The following is a 15,734-nucleotide window of genomic DNA, read 5'->3' as shown; positions in this document are numbered from 1 at the left end:
GGATGGATGGATGGATGGATGGATGGATGGATGGATGGATGGATGGATGGAGAGGGATTCCTTAGATGAAGGAGTGGATGGGTGGGAGGAGCTGCCCTGTGCTTGGCAGAAAGATGGAGAGATAGGGGTTGCAGCTTCTCCCCTCTCTGTGGTGCAGGGGGCAGCTGTGGGGGTATCCCCTCTTCATGGGGTGGAGCTGGGGGTTCCTTCCCCGCACAGTTGAACTGCTTGGCACTGGCAGAGCAGCAATGGCCCTGGGCTCCCTTCCAGGAATAGGCTTTCTCGGGGAGGTGCCAGCAGGGAAGGGCCGTTCCCTGAACTGCTGGGGCAGACCCACTGCCTTCCTGGAAGGCAGCAAGCACTGACAGTCCCGTGTGGCCACCCCCGAAATGGGCCCCGACCTTCCTCTCCGGGCACAGCAAGCCCCGGCGTGCAGCCTCCAGCACTGCCACTGGCCCACACCTCTGAGGTACTGGGCAGGAAAATTTCGGGGTGGGGGACGTTGGGGTGACGTTCTGAATGCAGCTGAACCTGAGGGAGCATCTGAGGGTGGGGGGGCATGGGGATGGAGAAGATCGTGCTTGCCCATGGTGGTCTTCTGTGCTCCCCATCGCTTCTCTCTGCTCCTCATCATTGTCCCTTTCTCCTCAGAGCACCCTCCCTGGAGCACAGAGGTTGGGAGGGGCAGGGTTAATGCTGCTCTGTTAGAGAGGGGACGGAAGGATCCTGCATCCTGCAGTCAGAATGCTTGGAATGCACCTGCCTGCCCCTAGCACTGCGCTGGGGAGAGGAGATCTGGGAGGGTGCATAGGGTCTGGGTGTCCCCCACCCCCCGCACCCCCCCTCCCCCCCCGACTGCTAATGCTGTGAGTAAGGGAATTTGGCGACAGCAGCAGCTCCTCACGTGATGCTCACAGGCACAGAGTTCATCTCACAGTTTGTTGGTTTACAGACAGGTCAGTCCCTGTATCTGTGACACCGGGGTGAGCCACCGGGAGCCCAGCCAAGGGCGGGATGTGACCCAGCAGCCCCAAATGGTGGGAACACAAATGTGTGCTGAGCTCCTTGCAGAGCCCGGGCTTTCAATTGCGAGTGGCTGGCGGTGAGCAAGTACAGAAAGGTCAGAGCCTGCAGGATTTGGGAAATGAGTCACTTTTTGTGCGCAGGCTCAGAGTGGCAGGTCTTGAAGATTTGCATTTGGTGGCTGCAGTAGGACTGTAACACCCCTCTAGGCTCTGCTTGACATCACGCCTTAAATCATGCCCCTTCTTCCCATCCCAGCCTCTCTGGGGCAGGAGGGGAGCTCCATCCACCTCACCTGCAGGTACAGGGCTGCACATTCTCTCTGCAAGTGCTGGTGGTCCTGCTGCATCACTCCAGCTTGCAGAGTCAATCACTCGCTAACTGCACATCTCCTTGTTCCTGCTGAGGACTTCCCCCTTTGTTGGTGCCAGGTTCATTGTGTTTGCTGGTTTTTAGTAAATGTGGAAGTAACAGTGTGAGTTAACTCCTGGGTTTCCTTGCCGTGCTGCCCCAGCCCTGCTTCCAGTATCGCCAGCTGCTGGAGACAAAGCTTGAAGTCTGGGGAAGGCTCTTCCAGCAGCTGGAGGAAGGCATTTGTTTGGGTCCTCATCCGTCCCCGCCACCAACTTCCTACACGATCTTGGCCAAGTCATTGTGGCTCTTGACATCCGCATCCTCCCGCCTCTGTCTGGCTGTCCTGTCCCGTAGTGCTTCTCCTGCTGCTCAGTAAGGGTGAGAGCGGCTCGGGAGGACCAAACTCAGCTGCTGTCCAGGTTTCTGAGAAGAGCAGCAGCAAGTGCTGATGTGTAAGTCATACCTGTTAACGAGGTGGTGGGAGCGTGGCATTGGTCTTGGACGTGGCGTTGGCTGGGAATTTGATGTTGGCAGGGGAGAGCTGTCCCTGAAAGAAGTGGTGAGAAAATTCTCACTTGACTTCCCTTCCCCACCTGCCTTCAAGTTCCTGAGTCATGGAAATGAAAATCTCCTTGGCATACGCCCATGGTTTGGGCTAGAGGGTGTGGAAGAAACTATGATTGGATTCTCAAAGCCTGTGGTTGTGATAAGAACATATTGTACCGGAAGAAACAAATGTTAACCTTACTGGAGAGTGCAGGGTTTGTTATCTCTAACTTTTATCCCACTGATACTGTAGGGAAACAGCAAGCTTGTGCCCTGCCGCAGCCAATTCATTATTATCTGCTAACACGGTGTTTGTTTTCTTGTGCTTTATTTACAGGTTTGAAAGAAACTTTTGGACTGTGAATTGAGGCATTGGGTATGTACATTTCAGTATTCCCCCCTACCTCCCTTCCCTTTACAATGTTGAATTAAATGTTTCATTAGACCCAGCTGAGATTCGTTTTCAGGAAAGCAGCTGCTCTGTAGAAAATACATTCACATGAGAAAGGAGGAAGAGATGGGGCTGGGAAAGAGGGGTCAGAGTGGAATTTGGTGCTGGAGGTGCAAAAGTAGCCCAAACTTTAGATGTGGGGCAATGCGGGCTGTCATGGGAGGCTGCTGGACATCTCTGAGATGGGTCACTGGGTGCTATGTTGGGAGCAGGCTGTTGTTCCTCTATTCACCACATCCTTCCTTGCTGGAAGAGGCTGGGCTGCAGTGTGGGCAGCAGCCCAGCAGGTTGGATGAGCTCCACTTCTCACTGCCATCATCAATTTGATGGGAAAGAGGAGATATAGCTCTTCTCTGGGCTGGCCACCTGAGAGCAGGGAAGAAGTCTGATGGTGGATGATGGCTGGTGCTCCACCATATGAGCAGATGTTGAAATCCTTCAGCATCAGCTGGGGGCTTCATGGCTCATTTTGATTCCCATGGCCAAGCTTGGGTGAGGGAACTGGCTCCTGAGGCTGAAGCTGTGCTGGGAGCTTCAGGAGATGAATCAGAGGAGCAGTGGTGGTGGGAGGAGTGGGCTGGGGGTGGGGCTGCCATGGGTGAGGCAGGAGCCTGTGAGATAATCCTCAGGAGGGTCCAGTTGTCTTTGCTTGCAGGATGCGACTGAGACACATCAGCTTTTGATGCTGTCCCAGGGGCCTCGCCAGGGGACCTGGAGGCATCCCTGCAGGGCAGCAGGCTGCACATAGGCATCCTGGAGCAGCAGGGGGCTCTGCACTGAGGTTTGGGTGCTCTCCACGATTTTTCTTCATTCCCATCTTTCTGCTTCTGTCCTGGGCAGACTCAAGATGGCCTCACCAGCAGACAGCTGCATCCAATTCACCCGCCATGCAAGTGATGTCCTCCTCAATCTCAACCGCCTTAGAAGCCGGGATATCCTGACCGACGTCGTCATCATTGTGAACCGGGAGCAGTTCAGAGCCCACAAAACAGTGCTGATGGCCTGCAGGTGAGTGGGAGCTCCCTCTGCTTTTAACCACTCCACAGGGGTGAGTGAGCCCTCTGTGACTGGTGTATCTTCTGCTATTTTTGGAGCTGTTCCTTCTGGCTCTAGGGCTGTGGATTTTCAAGCCCAGTTGGGTCTGAAATCCTTTTCCAGGTCAAGGATTGCTTCCTAGTGACCTCTAATTAGCATCCCACCATTACCTCACCTCATTACTGCAGATGCCTTCCAGGGTTTCCTGCTGACAATCTGAAGATTTGGAGAAGCAAAGATTTGATTATTAAGACATCTGAAAAATGTTTTGCCAGCATTTTTTTTTTTTTTCCTTTGGGTTGAAAGAGTGAGCATGGATGCCCCAAGAGGCTTCTGAAAGAAGTGAGTCAGTGGGGGAGAGGGTGGTGGTAAGGACAACAAAATAAGGGGAATTTCTAAAGCAAGGCAGTGGGGAGCTGTTGAGCAGGTGAGGTCTAAAAGCAGGCTGTGCTAGTTGCTAAAAGTGCAGTGCAGAAGACGCTTACTAAGCTAGGAAACCAAGCTTGATAATAAGGGGGAAGCTCAGGGAATACTGTAATTGGACTCCTTGTCCTCCTCTCTTCCCATGCACAGGACTCTGTGAGCTAAGGGATTTCAAGTTCTCCTTTCTTCTTCTTAATTGTCGTAATGATTGTCTTCCTCTGTCTCCTCTCTGCAGTGGCCTCTTCTACAGCATCTTCACTGACCAGCTCAAGTGCAACTTGAATGTCATCAACCTGGACCCTGAAATTAACCCTGAGGGGTTTTGCATCCTTTTGGACTTCATGTACACCTCCCGCCTGAACCTGAGGGAGAACAATATCATGGCTGTGATGGCCACGGCACTGTACCTGCAGATGGAGCATGTGGTTGATACCTGCCGAAGGTTTGTCAAATCTAGGTGAGCACCACAAGTGAACTTTGGAGAGCCTGGCACGGTGTGTTTGGGTGGGAGAGGAGAGGGCTGACAAAGTAGCTGCAAACTTATCTTTATGTGCTGAAAATGAATGCATCTCTTCCTTTTTGCCTGATTCCAGTGAAGCTGAGATGGTGTCTGCTGTGAAGACCCCAAGGGAAGAGTTTTTGGCTGGCCGGATGCTGAACCACCCAGAGGTGATGGCTTATCGAGGCAGAGATGTCTCAGAGAACAGCATGCCTCTCCAGAATGGGTCCCTCTGCAATGGGAGGGCCTTCGCACCTGGCTTATTCAACAGTTTGTCTGGATCCTCCATTTCCTACCCTGGGTACAGCCCTCTGCCTCTCAATGGCTTCCTCGTGGATGATGACTTGCGGGAGATGAGGATGCCTCTCTCCGAACTCTCAAGGGTGAGTGCCTTCCCCAAGGAGAGGATCCCGTGTGACAGCTCCAGGACGATCCCCACGGAGTACATGAGAACCATCACCGACATCTCGGCCAACATGTGCCACGCCACCATCTATTCTCCAAAAGAAGGTGCTGCTGAAGAAGCCAGGAGCGACATGCACTACAGTGTAGCTTCTGGCCCCAAACCTGTTGTCCCCTCCATCCGGAACAATCCCTACTTCTCTTGTGACAAAGTGGCCAAAGAAGAGGAGCGGACCTCTTCAGAGGATGAGATCAGCCAGCACTTTGAGCCCACCAACACCCCCCTGGACCGCAAGGGCCTGATCAGCCCCCAGAGCCCCCAGAAGTCAGACTGTCAGCCCAACTCTCCCACTGAGTCCAGCAGCAGCAAGAATGCCCGCATCAGTCAGAACTCCAACTCTCTTTTCACCAAGAGCCCCACTGATCCCAAAGCCTGCAACTGGAAGAAGTACAAATTCATTGTCCTCAACTCTCTTAACCAGAGCACCAAACAAGACAGTGCTGACCAGAACGAGATGGGAACCCTCTCTCCTCGCACCTACATGCCCATGTCCACTTGCCAGCAGTCCATGGAACCAGAGCATCTCAACGTGCAATCCCCCACCAAGATGAGCGTGAATGGAGAAGACTCCAACATCCCCCAAGCGAGCAGACTCAACAACATTGTTAACAGGTGAGAAGGTGGCCCCTGGCAGACAGGACTCCCTGTGTTGTTGGTGAGAGTTTGGAGGTGTGCTACATAGCTGTAGTGTTGTGTTGGGGTGTCCAGCTGTGAGCAGGTGGAAACCTCTGTGCTTGTTGAAGCACTGCCAGGGTTACCGGCTGGATTCCAGCTGTCCCCATGATAGCAGTGCCAGCTTGGCCTCATGGTGGAGTTGGGAACGCAAGGTCAGGAATTCCTGACCTGCTTCACCAGCTCTGGATGGTTTCTGGAGCATGAATTTGGCAAGCATGGTTTTCACCCAAATCACTGCCTAGAGCTTGTGGTTGGCTGTAGGCACTGCAAGGCTGAATTAGCATGGAGCAGTGTGCTGTCCCCTGGACCTGGATGTTCCTAGAGAGCTTTGAGGTCATTTTACAATGGGCACCTGCAAGGTGAGGCTGAGGGACCTGTTGTTGATCAGGGCTATGCTGTGCGTCTTAGCTTAGAAGTCTCCCCATAAACCATGGGTGTTCCTTGTGTCTGGAATGATGCAAACAACAAGGACCTGGTAGCTCAAGCACAGCAAGAGCCTTCTCACAGCTGTATGTGTTGCTGTCCTTCCACAGGTCCCGGGATGGGTCCCCGCGCAGCAGCGAGGGGCAGTCCCCTCTCTACATGCATTCGTCGAAGTGCAGCTCCTGCGGCTGCCAGTCCCCACAACACACTGAGATGTGCCTTCATACCTCTGGCTCAGCCTTTGGAGAGGAGATGGGGGAGACCCAGTCTGAGTACTCTGACTCCAGCTGCGGTGAGTCCTGCATCCTGTTCACCTTTTCAGCCAGCAGGTGAGGGGACGCGTTCACCCAGAGCCCTTCATCCAAAGGGATTGCCAGATCTGCCTCTGGTGCTGGTGGATCCCAAAGTGCTTTATGGTGTTAACTGGCTGCCCAGCTCTGTGCACACGTGTGAGATGCATGCATGTGGGCACTGCTTCTATCTTCCCCTTCCCCAGCACCGTCCAGATACCTTGTGTGGGGAGTTAGTCACCTGCTGCTAACCTGGCAGCTAAGGACAGGAAATAAATTGAACTCCACCCTGCCACTATCACATGAGAACAAGCTTGGCAGATGTAACGATCCTAATGGGGATTGGGCAAGGTAGTGTGTCTCATGCATCCGTCACGATACCTTCATTATCAGGGAGCCAAATGTGCACATCTGGAGAAATGCAGATAATGAGCCTTGCAATCTTGTTGCAAAACCCCACAAGCCCAGAGACAATATCTATCTGCCCGTAGCTCGGGGAGAGGGAATGCAGAATTGTCACTGTGGTGTGGGCAGAGATCTGTAGCAGTAGCACAGGTGTGATGCTCAGAGCTCCACACTGCATTTAAGAGTTGGGCAGCCTTGTAACAGGGGACCTGCCTGCTTCTTCAGGAGATGGTGGTCTTCCCATGCTCACGGAAGACATCTATACTGTGAGAGCTTAAGACCTCTAAAGGTGCTGGAGTTGCTCCAGAACCAAGCATCCTTCAGAAGATGCCTAATAACTGGGGTGCATAGAGTTGTGCATCACCCATCTCACCGCTCTCCAATCTGCTCCTCAGAGAACGGAGCCTTCTTCTGCAATGAGTGTGACTGCCGGTTCTCCGAGGAGGCCTCACTCAAGAGACACTCTCTGCAAGTCCACAGCGACAAACCCTACAAGTGCGACCGCTGCCAGGCCTCCTTCCGCTACAAGGGGAACCTCGCCAGCCACAAAACCGTCCACACAGGTCTGCAGCTCCTCTAGGGCTGAATTTGTTTGCTATAAAGCACTGGGTGTTTCTAAACGTGTGGCTGGGGGCAGATGTGTGCCTTCTGGGTTGCGCAGACAAAAAAGGAAAATAAAAATAATCATGTTGGGGTGTTTTTTTTTGGTTGTTGATTTTCCTACATCCTAGAAATCCAGATCGTATCTAGCCTGGCAAAAAGTCTGCTGATAGGAAAATCTGTGAACAAATAGACCCTGTGAATCAGCACAATGAAAGCTGGGAAGGGAAAGGGATATTAGGGGGTTAGTCGTTTGCTGACAAATCTGGGGATTTTTATTTCATGCTTTTATTATGCCAACAACCAGTTTTCTGGTTGGAGAGGGAAGGTCCCGCAGTCCCACTGGAGCTCCACATGGCTGCAGAGACAAGCAGGGAGACACAAGCACCGGGCTGGGTCTGATAGTGCAGGTTCAAAGGCCTTCAGACCCCCGCCCCCCCCCCCACCCCCCCCCGCGGACAATTTATCCACCAGGCAGGAACCCATTTGCCTTTGAATGCTAAACAAAAGAAAAAGGCAGGAAGGGACAGGCGATGGCTTGTTCTGCTCCCCATTGAGCTCATCTTCAATCAGCCTGAAGAAACTAGTTAAAATCTTTCTGCAACTCCCCCCTTGCCATGAAAAGGCAGCCAGGGCTGACAGCAGGAGTCGTGTCTGAAGAATGAATGGAGCCGGGTCCCCAGGCATGCCTTGGCTTCCTGCTCTCTTGGCTCTTCTCCCTTCTCCAAGGAAGAATGGGACGTGCCTGGGACTGTCAGACAGCTGTGTGTGCCCTGCTCAGTGCTGTGGGTCACTCAGGGTACCAGCCAGGAAGAGTGATGCTGTTAATCCTTGCTAGTAGAGCTGCCTGACTTTCTCTTTTGCCCTGGAGGCTGCAGATCCCAACTCCAAAAACACCAATAGCAAGATGAACTCTGCTCCAGAGATGAGTGAGGCTGCTTCTGCCTGCTGTTCTCTTCCTAAAATACCTGTGTGCTACAGACACCTCTAAAAGGGTCAGGCACATGGCAGGACCATGCTTTGGGGCTTACATGTGTATGGCACAGTGATATTTATCCCCTTGTCCTTTCTGTTGGACTCTACAGGAGAAAAGCCGTACCGCTGCAACATCTGTGGGGCGCAGTTCAACCGGCCAGCCAACCTGAAAACCCACACACGTATTCACTCCGGAGAGAAACCCTACAAGTGCGAGACCTGCGGGGCCAGATTTGTCCAGGTGAGTGTGAGCTCTGAGATCCACAGCACCCAGGGGTGGGACATGGCCAGGATCCTGCTGAAGACCTGGATGTGGCTGCAGGGCCATGCAGAGGATAAACTGGGGTTTGATGGTGGTGGAGGCCAGCTTGTTGGCTCAGTGGGAAACCTAACCTGGGGCTGCTCTCCCCCAGGTGGCCCATCTCCGTGCTCATGTGCTCATTCACACTGGGGAGAAGCCATACCCCTGCGAGATCTGTGGCACACGTTTCCGGCACCTGCAGACCCTCAAAAGCCACCTTCGAATCCACACAGGCGAGAAACCGTATCATGTGAGTGATCAGCCTCCTTTCTTCGGGGATTGGGATGCTAACCAACCCAAGGGGTGGGAAGACACCAAATCATTCAGATAGGCTTGCTGCAGCATTGGAAATGCTCTGATGTGTGGCCAGCATTGGGTGCATCAGAGCTGCTTTCCTATTCTTCCTCAGTTCTGGAAGAAGGTTACGCTTCTCCAGATAGCCATGGCTTAAATTACAGCCTCCTGCTGCGTGTGGGGATGGAGAGAGGAGCTGTGGCAGCACGCCGTGCCTTGCTGGGGTCAAGGCTTGGGGGTTCAGCAGCTTCCCCACTGCTTCTCCCACCGTACCTCCACTTTCTCCACTCCATCTGTGCAATGGGCGCAGTACACAGAGAGGATGGGCATTTGCTCGGGCATGCTGCTTGTCCTCTTCCAAGGGATGCATGCGTCCCCCGATGTGATTTTTGACCCCTCGTGCCTTTGCTTTCTGCTCTGCAGTGTGAGAAGTGCAACCTGCACTTCCGCCACAAAAGCCAGCTGCGGCTGCACCTGCGGCAGAAGCACGGGGCCATCACAAACACCAAGGTGCAGTACCGCATCTCGGCCAACGAGGTGCCTCCAGAGCTCCCCAAGGCGTGCTGAAGGCCGAGGATTTCCCAGGAGGAGGTCAGAGGGAAGCTGTCCAAAGGATACTTGCAACACTTTAATGGAGAAAAAAATATATATATATATATAAAGGAAAAAAAATTCATCACATGATGGAGTGCCTCTAAACCCATAGTGCAGATAGGTGGAAAACATTAGAAACAAACTAAAAAAGCATAAAAAAAATAAAAATAATAAAAAAAAGAACAAACACGGGTTTTATTTTTCCCAGTTATGTGAAAGAAAAAAAAAAAAGAAAGAGAAAATTATTCAGATCTTATTGTATATAGAACATAAACATGAAAAGTAGTCATTTTAAATGTCTGTGCAGTGGAGTGTTGATAAACTCTGGAGTCTAACCTTCACAGCCTTTGCCGTTTGAAGATGAGGAATGTAATGTTGATTTATGGGAACAGATTTTTTTCTTTTGTATGCAAAATGTGTGTTCTTTTAAAGAGAAAGTATGCTATTAAAGAGAGGGCTTTAACTTTTTTAACCAAAGGTGAAGGAATCTATGGCAGAGTTGTAAATATATATAGATATAAATATATAAATATATATATAAAATAAATATATATAGACCTTTAAAAAAGCTATATTAAAAATATATAAAATGCATTAAAGGCTCAGTTGGACTCTGCAGGCAGAAGCCACTCTGAGAATCTTTATTATGATAGAGCACTTAACGAGATATTTTAAAGTATTGCATCTGTACAAGTAAGAAAATATTTTGTCTAAATGCATCAGTGTATTTGTATTTTTTTGCAAGTGAAGGTTTACAATTTACAAAAAAGTGTGTATTAAACCAACAAAGCTGCAGAAGGAATTTAAAATAATAATAAAATGTAACTTTTTTGTTCTAGTTCTCAGTCTGTATATATGTAAAATGTGGTTTCGCACGGTGCCTTTCTTTTCAATGGAAGTTTTCAATGTATGGACTATATTGAGCTCAGTTTCTTCTTCAAGGTACAGCCTGATGTTGCAGAAAGAGTTTTGGTGGAACTCTGTTGGGGAATGTTTTTATTTTGTTTTTGTTTGTTTGTTTTGGATTATATTTTTTTTTCCAGTCTTATTTTACATTGCTTGTGTTATAAACAATCTCGGGAGACAGGGTTTGGGCTGTGTCTAAACTGCATTAATGCGTTCTGTAAAATATAGCTGTACAAATAAAAGAATAAAATGAAGAAAAGTGAAGCGCCACGCAGTGAGAGGTCTGGTTTTTTTTTTGCCTGCCTTCCTCCTGGAGCCTCTGAAGCATGGAATGGAAGGGGCTGAGCCCCTGTGCTGCTCCCAGCTGCAGCTGGGTGGGCTGGGGATTCCTCTCAGCAGGGAGAGAGCAGCTGGGGCTGAAGCCAAGGGGGGCCCTCGGAATGGGGGAAGACCCAAAATGCCTCCTGCTGCGTGCTCACTGGTTGCAGCAAAGCAAGGGGGACTCACTGAGGGCGGCCCTGTGTGACATGGGCAGCGCTGCTGTGGGGCAGGACTCGTGTTCATTTGTGACTAATTGGGGTGCAGGGCTGGAGGTGACTCACTGTGGTGGCTCTCAAAGTACCAGCGGGAAGAGGAGCTGTGGCATGAGGTCCTGCTGGCCACAAATCCAGGCACACTGCTGTGCCCACCAGCCACGTTCAGGCTCCTCCCTGCTATCAGGAGCTGGCTTTGAGGCTTCAGCTTTTCTTGGTCCTTGCATTTGGCACTTTTGGAAGCTGCTGGCTGTGCTGGCAGCCCTTGCCATTCCCAGATAAGCAGGCCTTATCCTTGTGACCTCCTTTTCCCATTGCGTTTGCAAAACAAATATTATTTTCCTGGATCATGGCTGTGTTTCCTCCCCCTGACAGATTATCATTCTTTTAACAAAGATGTCATGCCTTATCCAGGCAGTCCAGCTGAAGTGACAGCCACCTCTGCCTTTTGTCCCCAGGTAGAGGTGAGGGAACACTCAGCTCTACACTACACATATTTCAAGCCTGTAAATGATGAACTGGTCAGGCCAGCCCATTGAAAACCTAGCTCCAGAGAAGTGGGTTGAGCAATTCCAGTCCTCTAAAGGACAACAGCCAGCTGATAAACCGACTGCTTTCCATGAAATTTCCTAGAGTATGTCAGAGCAGCTCTTTCAGTACCCATCTCACTGCCATTCCACGCAAAGACATCCCAAAGGATGGTAATATGGCCATGTTTTCTTTCAGATTTCATCTGCAACAGAAAGCACATCAGTAAGCTCACAGCTCCAGCCTCGTTTTACTTCTCATATGGGACCACAACCAGAGAAATGGGTCAGGTTCCCTCCAGCTGAGCCTTTTGGGGGTTGCCTCTCCATTCCTTGGTGCTGCATAACTCATGCTGAAGTACAGAATATTTAAATGCAGGCGCCGCACCTGGAGCTTTCCCAAATGTGGCACTGACCTCAGAGTACAGGGGGACCAAAGGACGCTATCTGCACCTTATTTCTGCTGGCAGCTGCGAGGGCTGTGTCCCTCAGTGCCTTGCAGGATGGTTTTGAGGCACTTGGCTGCGTTCTGGCGGATGCCCACGAGAGGGCAGGCGAGGATGGAGTTTAGGGAGCGCTAGGAATGAATGATAAAAAAATAAAAAAAAAGAAGAAGAGGAAGGAAGAATCCAGCCTGCACTGTGACGTCTGTTGCTCTTGGGAAAAATCTTAAAATCTTGCACCTGAGGAAGAAATGCTACTGGGAGAGACCTTGACTGGTTGGCATAGGTGAACGTCATGAAATTCAACACGGGCAAGTGTGAAGTGCTGCAGCTGGGTTGGAGCAATCTCAAAGACAAACACAGACTGAGTGATGGGATTGAGAGCAGCTGGGGAGGGCTTGAGGGTCAGAAAAACAAATGATCACCACAACCTTAACATGCTCTAGCAGTGTGCGCCTGCTGTTCAGAAAGCCAGGTATATCCTGAGTGATGTTGAGGCTAGCAGGTCAAGGAGGTGATTGCCTTTTTCTGCTCTGTCCTTGTGAGGTCCCACCTGTAGTGCTGTGTTGAGCTCTGGGGTCCCAGCATAAGAAAGATGCCAAGCTGCTGTACCAGGTCCAGAAGAGGCCACAGAGATACTCAGAGATCTCAACATCTCTCCTACGAAGAAAGATTGTGGGAACTGGGCTTGTTCAGCCTAAAGAGAAGACCTTATTATGGCTTTTCACTACTTAAAGGGGCCTATAGAAAAGATGGGGAGGAATTCTTCATCAGGAGATGTGGTGACAGGACAGGGAGTGATGGCTTTAAACTAAAAGATAGGTGATTTAAGTGAGATGTTAGGAGGAAACCCTGGCACAGCTGCCCAGAGAAGCTGTGAATGCCCCATCCCTGGAGGTGCTGAATGGGGCCCTGGGCAACCTGAATTGGGGCAGAGCAACCAACCCACGGCAGGAAGTTGGGACTGTGTGGGATTTAAGGTCCTTTTCACTTGAAAACATTCTGTGAAAGTTTGCAGGCAGAAAGACGTTGATGTCCTGCAGTTTGTCCCTGGCCTTGCTTGGATCTGTTGAAGGGAAAGACCAGCTGTAGCCCGTGGTGGCCAGGAGCAACCAGAAGAATTTCACAGCTCTGGGTCCCAGATCACAGCTTGGCACTACAGTGTGGCTGACTGCTGCAATGTAAGAAGAATGTTTTGTCCCTGCTGTCACGGCAATAATGTGTGGTAAAACTGTTCTGCTCTTGAAAGCAGAGCAGGGAGAGCTTGGAGAACATTTTGCAGGTGACAGCCAGGGTGGTGAGGTGCAGTAAGAGCTGTTCCTGCAGGCATGGTGACAGCAGAGGGCACACTGTGCAGGCACAGCGCTGAGCGTGCAGCCTGTGCACTCAGCTCAGGCACTGCTGGACTGCTCTGGATTTGTGTAGCAAGCTGGAGGAGAGCTGGGGTAAGGAAGCAGTCATAGGAATTCAATGCAATTCAATCGCCTGCAGAGCTACATGCCCCACAGCGCTGCTGCAGAAAGAAAGGAATCGAGTCACCCTCGCTACAGACTAACAGTGATGGATTTATCTGGCTGGGGAATGAGTGGAGGAAAAATATCTGAACGTGCTGAGAAGTGGGGGAGTGGGAAGTGGCAGATCTGCACCTTGCTCCTCTTTGTTTAAACCAGAGTCCTGAAGCCATCTGACTGCCTGCATTTCCCATTGCCCAGGAGGAACAGAAGGAGATGCTGCAAAGGTGAACAGGGTAGATGGGCTCCCTTTTTCCTGACCCTCTCCATTGATTTCCTTCAGGTCAGCACAAGAGGGTTTTCTGGACCAGAGCATATGTTTTCACATTTGGTTAAATTGAATTTTTTCTTTCAGATCTTTTTCTGAAATGGAATGCTGAAACTCTTCTGCTGGAGAACATCAGAATGATTCTTCAGAATTCTGCCTGAGAGCACCAAGAATTTTGATCCTTTCAACGTTTTACCAGGAACAAAGTTCAAATCTAATAGAAGCTCCACCTCAGTCCATTAGAACAAACCAAGACGAACTTTCCAACCAGTGCCCTGGCTCTGCTCTTACCTTTACAAGCTCTGCAACCTCAGCTGAATCCCAGGAGAGAAGAAATGGACAAGGTGGGCGTCAGGGCCTTCCTGAGGCTGCTCTGGCTCAGGGGCCAAGCCATCTCCTGATGGGATGCAGGACCGGAGACAGCAAAGAAGCTTCTGCTTTGCCCCAGTGCTGCGGAATGGCAGAGTCAGAGCCAACCTGTTACTCCAGATCTTGTCTCTGTGTGGCTGGCAGAGTCACAATATGCACAATATTGATACACCATCAAAATCAGGGATCCCCAGGGGGACCAAGGGTTTCTGCTTGCCTGGGACTAGGCTGCAGGGATCATATATCTAACTACAGCAGCACTGCTCCTAGCCTAAAGCCTCACTGAATGTTACTACTTTGCAGAAGGATGCCTTTCATCCTTCTTCCTTGTGTATGGATATTAAAAAGTGAAATTTGAAAGATAGGCAAGGACAGCAGCCAGCGAGGAATAACCTTTTGTTGGGGCTGGATTTCAGTTGCTAGTATGGTGATGTGAGAGGTCTGACAGTCATGGCCCTTGGAGCCAGTCTGCTCTTTTTTGGTCCAAATCAGTCCAGTTGCATTCTTTTGCTCCAAAATTTGGGGAAGATGCAGTGGCTGAAATGATGTGTGGCTGCAGATGTCTGCCCAGGGGAAGGGATGCACCCTGCAGGGTAGGCAGCATCTGCTCAGCCTGGAGGTCTGCCTAGTTGGGAACCAGTGACCAGCACCAATTTCTCTAGCTGGGCTGTAAAGCAGAGCAGGAACTTTTCCATACGCACTCTTTGTTCCCAGCTCAGCAACGCTGAGGTCAGGGAGTGTGTTGTTAATGGGAGCGTTAATTCAGTACTAACTGGAATAATCCTTCTGGAGGTTTCTGGAGCAGTAGCTCACTCTTTGTTCCCACAAGCCTTTGACTTTCTGCCGCTGGGAATGGGAGGAGGGATGCCCTGACACCACGTGTCTGAGTAGTAGCGGGCCGTTCGCAATTTTCTCTGCTCCTGACACCTGGGACGGGGCTGATGTGGCCCATCCTTCGGGGTGCAGGGAGCCGTCCTTCCAGCAGCTTTGCCCGCTGTGGGCTGCCAGGCAGCCCCCTGGGGATGGGCAGGGAGAGAGGGGGGAGACCAGCGGGATGGAAGCATTCCCGCTGAGATTTTAGTGGCTTTGAACCAGACACCGGGGGGGGTTCCTTGACGGCTCAGCGGGAACCTGCACGGCCAAGACATCGCCTGTGCCCTCTTTCCTGAGCTGCGGAGATGTCGCAGAGACCGGCTCTGAGCGGCCGGCTGAGAGCAGAGCTGCCCCGACGGCGCCCGGAGCAGGTCGGGGACTGTTCGGAGATCTCCGTGAGGACCGGGGAGGCAGAAAGAGCCCCTGGGGGTAGCTCTGCATCCCTCGGTCCATGCTGCAACCGGAGGCAAATCCGCCTTTAAGGGAAGGATTTGCAGCTTCGCCGCTGTGCGGCCGTTTGTTACTCGGCGGGGCGGGAGAGCCGAGCAAAAGAGAAGCTTTGGTACCGGGGCCGTGGGGAGGGCGGTGCACAGCCAGGAACCCCTCACCGCCCCCTGGGGGGGCTTTGAAGCTCGGGGAGGAGAGAACGGATGAGTAGAGTCGAGAACGGGATAAGCAGCGGTTTTGGGAGAAAAACCCTCTGGAGAACGGATGGGGGGAGGAACGCAACCGAGGGGAGCACCGCAGGTGTCTGGCCAGCCCGGGGCAGAGCGGAGCATCCCCGGCCGCGGCCCTCCTCCCCCCCGGGCCGGGCAGAGACCCACCCCCGGCGGCGTGGGGCGAGGGGGGCGCCCCCGCCTTGACGTCAGGAGAAGGGTTTAAAAAGGCGACGGGAGCCGAGGAGATCCCCAACGCCGGAGCCGAGCAGCAGCGGAGCCGTCAGCTCTTCCCCG

General features: G+C 51.7%; 1 protein-coding gene across 2 annotated transcripts in view; it reads left to right on the top strand.

Annotated features, from left to right (window-relative positions):
* BCL6 (BCL6 transcription repressor) overlaps positions 1–10,521 on the top strand; it is a 16,052-nt gene extending 5,531 nt beyond the window's left edge. The window contains exons 1-10 of one of the 2 annotated variants that reach the window (XM_042878289.1): positions 398–469; positions 2,261–2,299; positions 3,215–3,382; positions 4,068–4,289; positions 4,426–5,406; positions 6,003–6,184; positions 6,983–7,150; positions 8,273–8,403; positions 8,576–8,713; positions 9,181–10,521. In XM_042878289.1, coding sequence (XP_042734223.1) covers positions 3,222–3,382; positions 4,068–4,289; positions 4,426–5,406; positions 6,003–6,184; positions 6,983–7,150; positions 8,273–8,403; positions 8,576–8,713; positions 9,181–9,324 — 2,127 coding nt within the window. In that variant the 5' untranslated portion in view covers positions 398–469; positions 2,261–2,299; positions 3,215–3,221 and the 3' untranslated portion in view covers positions 9,325–10,521. Of the gene's footprint in view, positions 1–397; positions 470–2,260; positions 2,300–3,214; positions 3,383–4,067; positions 4,290–4,425; positions 5,407–6,002; positions 6,185–6,982; positions 7,151–8,272; positions 8,404–8,575; positions 8,714–9,180 lie in introns of those variants that run through there. The other variant, XM_042878288.1, reaches the window with a different exon arrangement.
* The last annotated feature ends 5,213 nt before the right edge of the window (positions 10,522–15,734 follow it).

The sequence above is a fragment of the Lagopus leucura genome, unplaced genomic scaffold, assembly GCF_019238085.1.
Source record: "Lagopus leucura isolate 7727_CA_CO unplaced genomic scaffold, USGS_WTPT01 Super-Scaffold_100021, whole genome shotgun sequence".
Taxonomy (NCBI): domain Eukaryota; kingdom Metazoa; phylum Chordata; class Aves; order Galliformes; family Phasianidae; genus Lagopus; species Lagopus leucura.
This window is presented reverse-complemented; position numbering and strand designations above follow the sequence as displayed.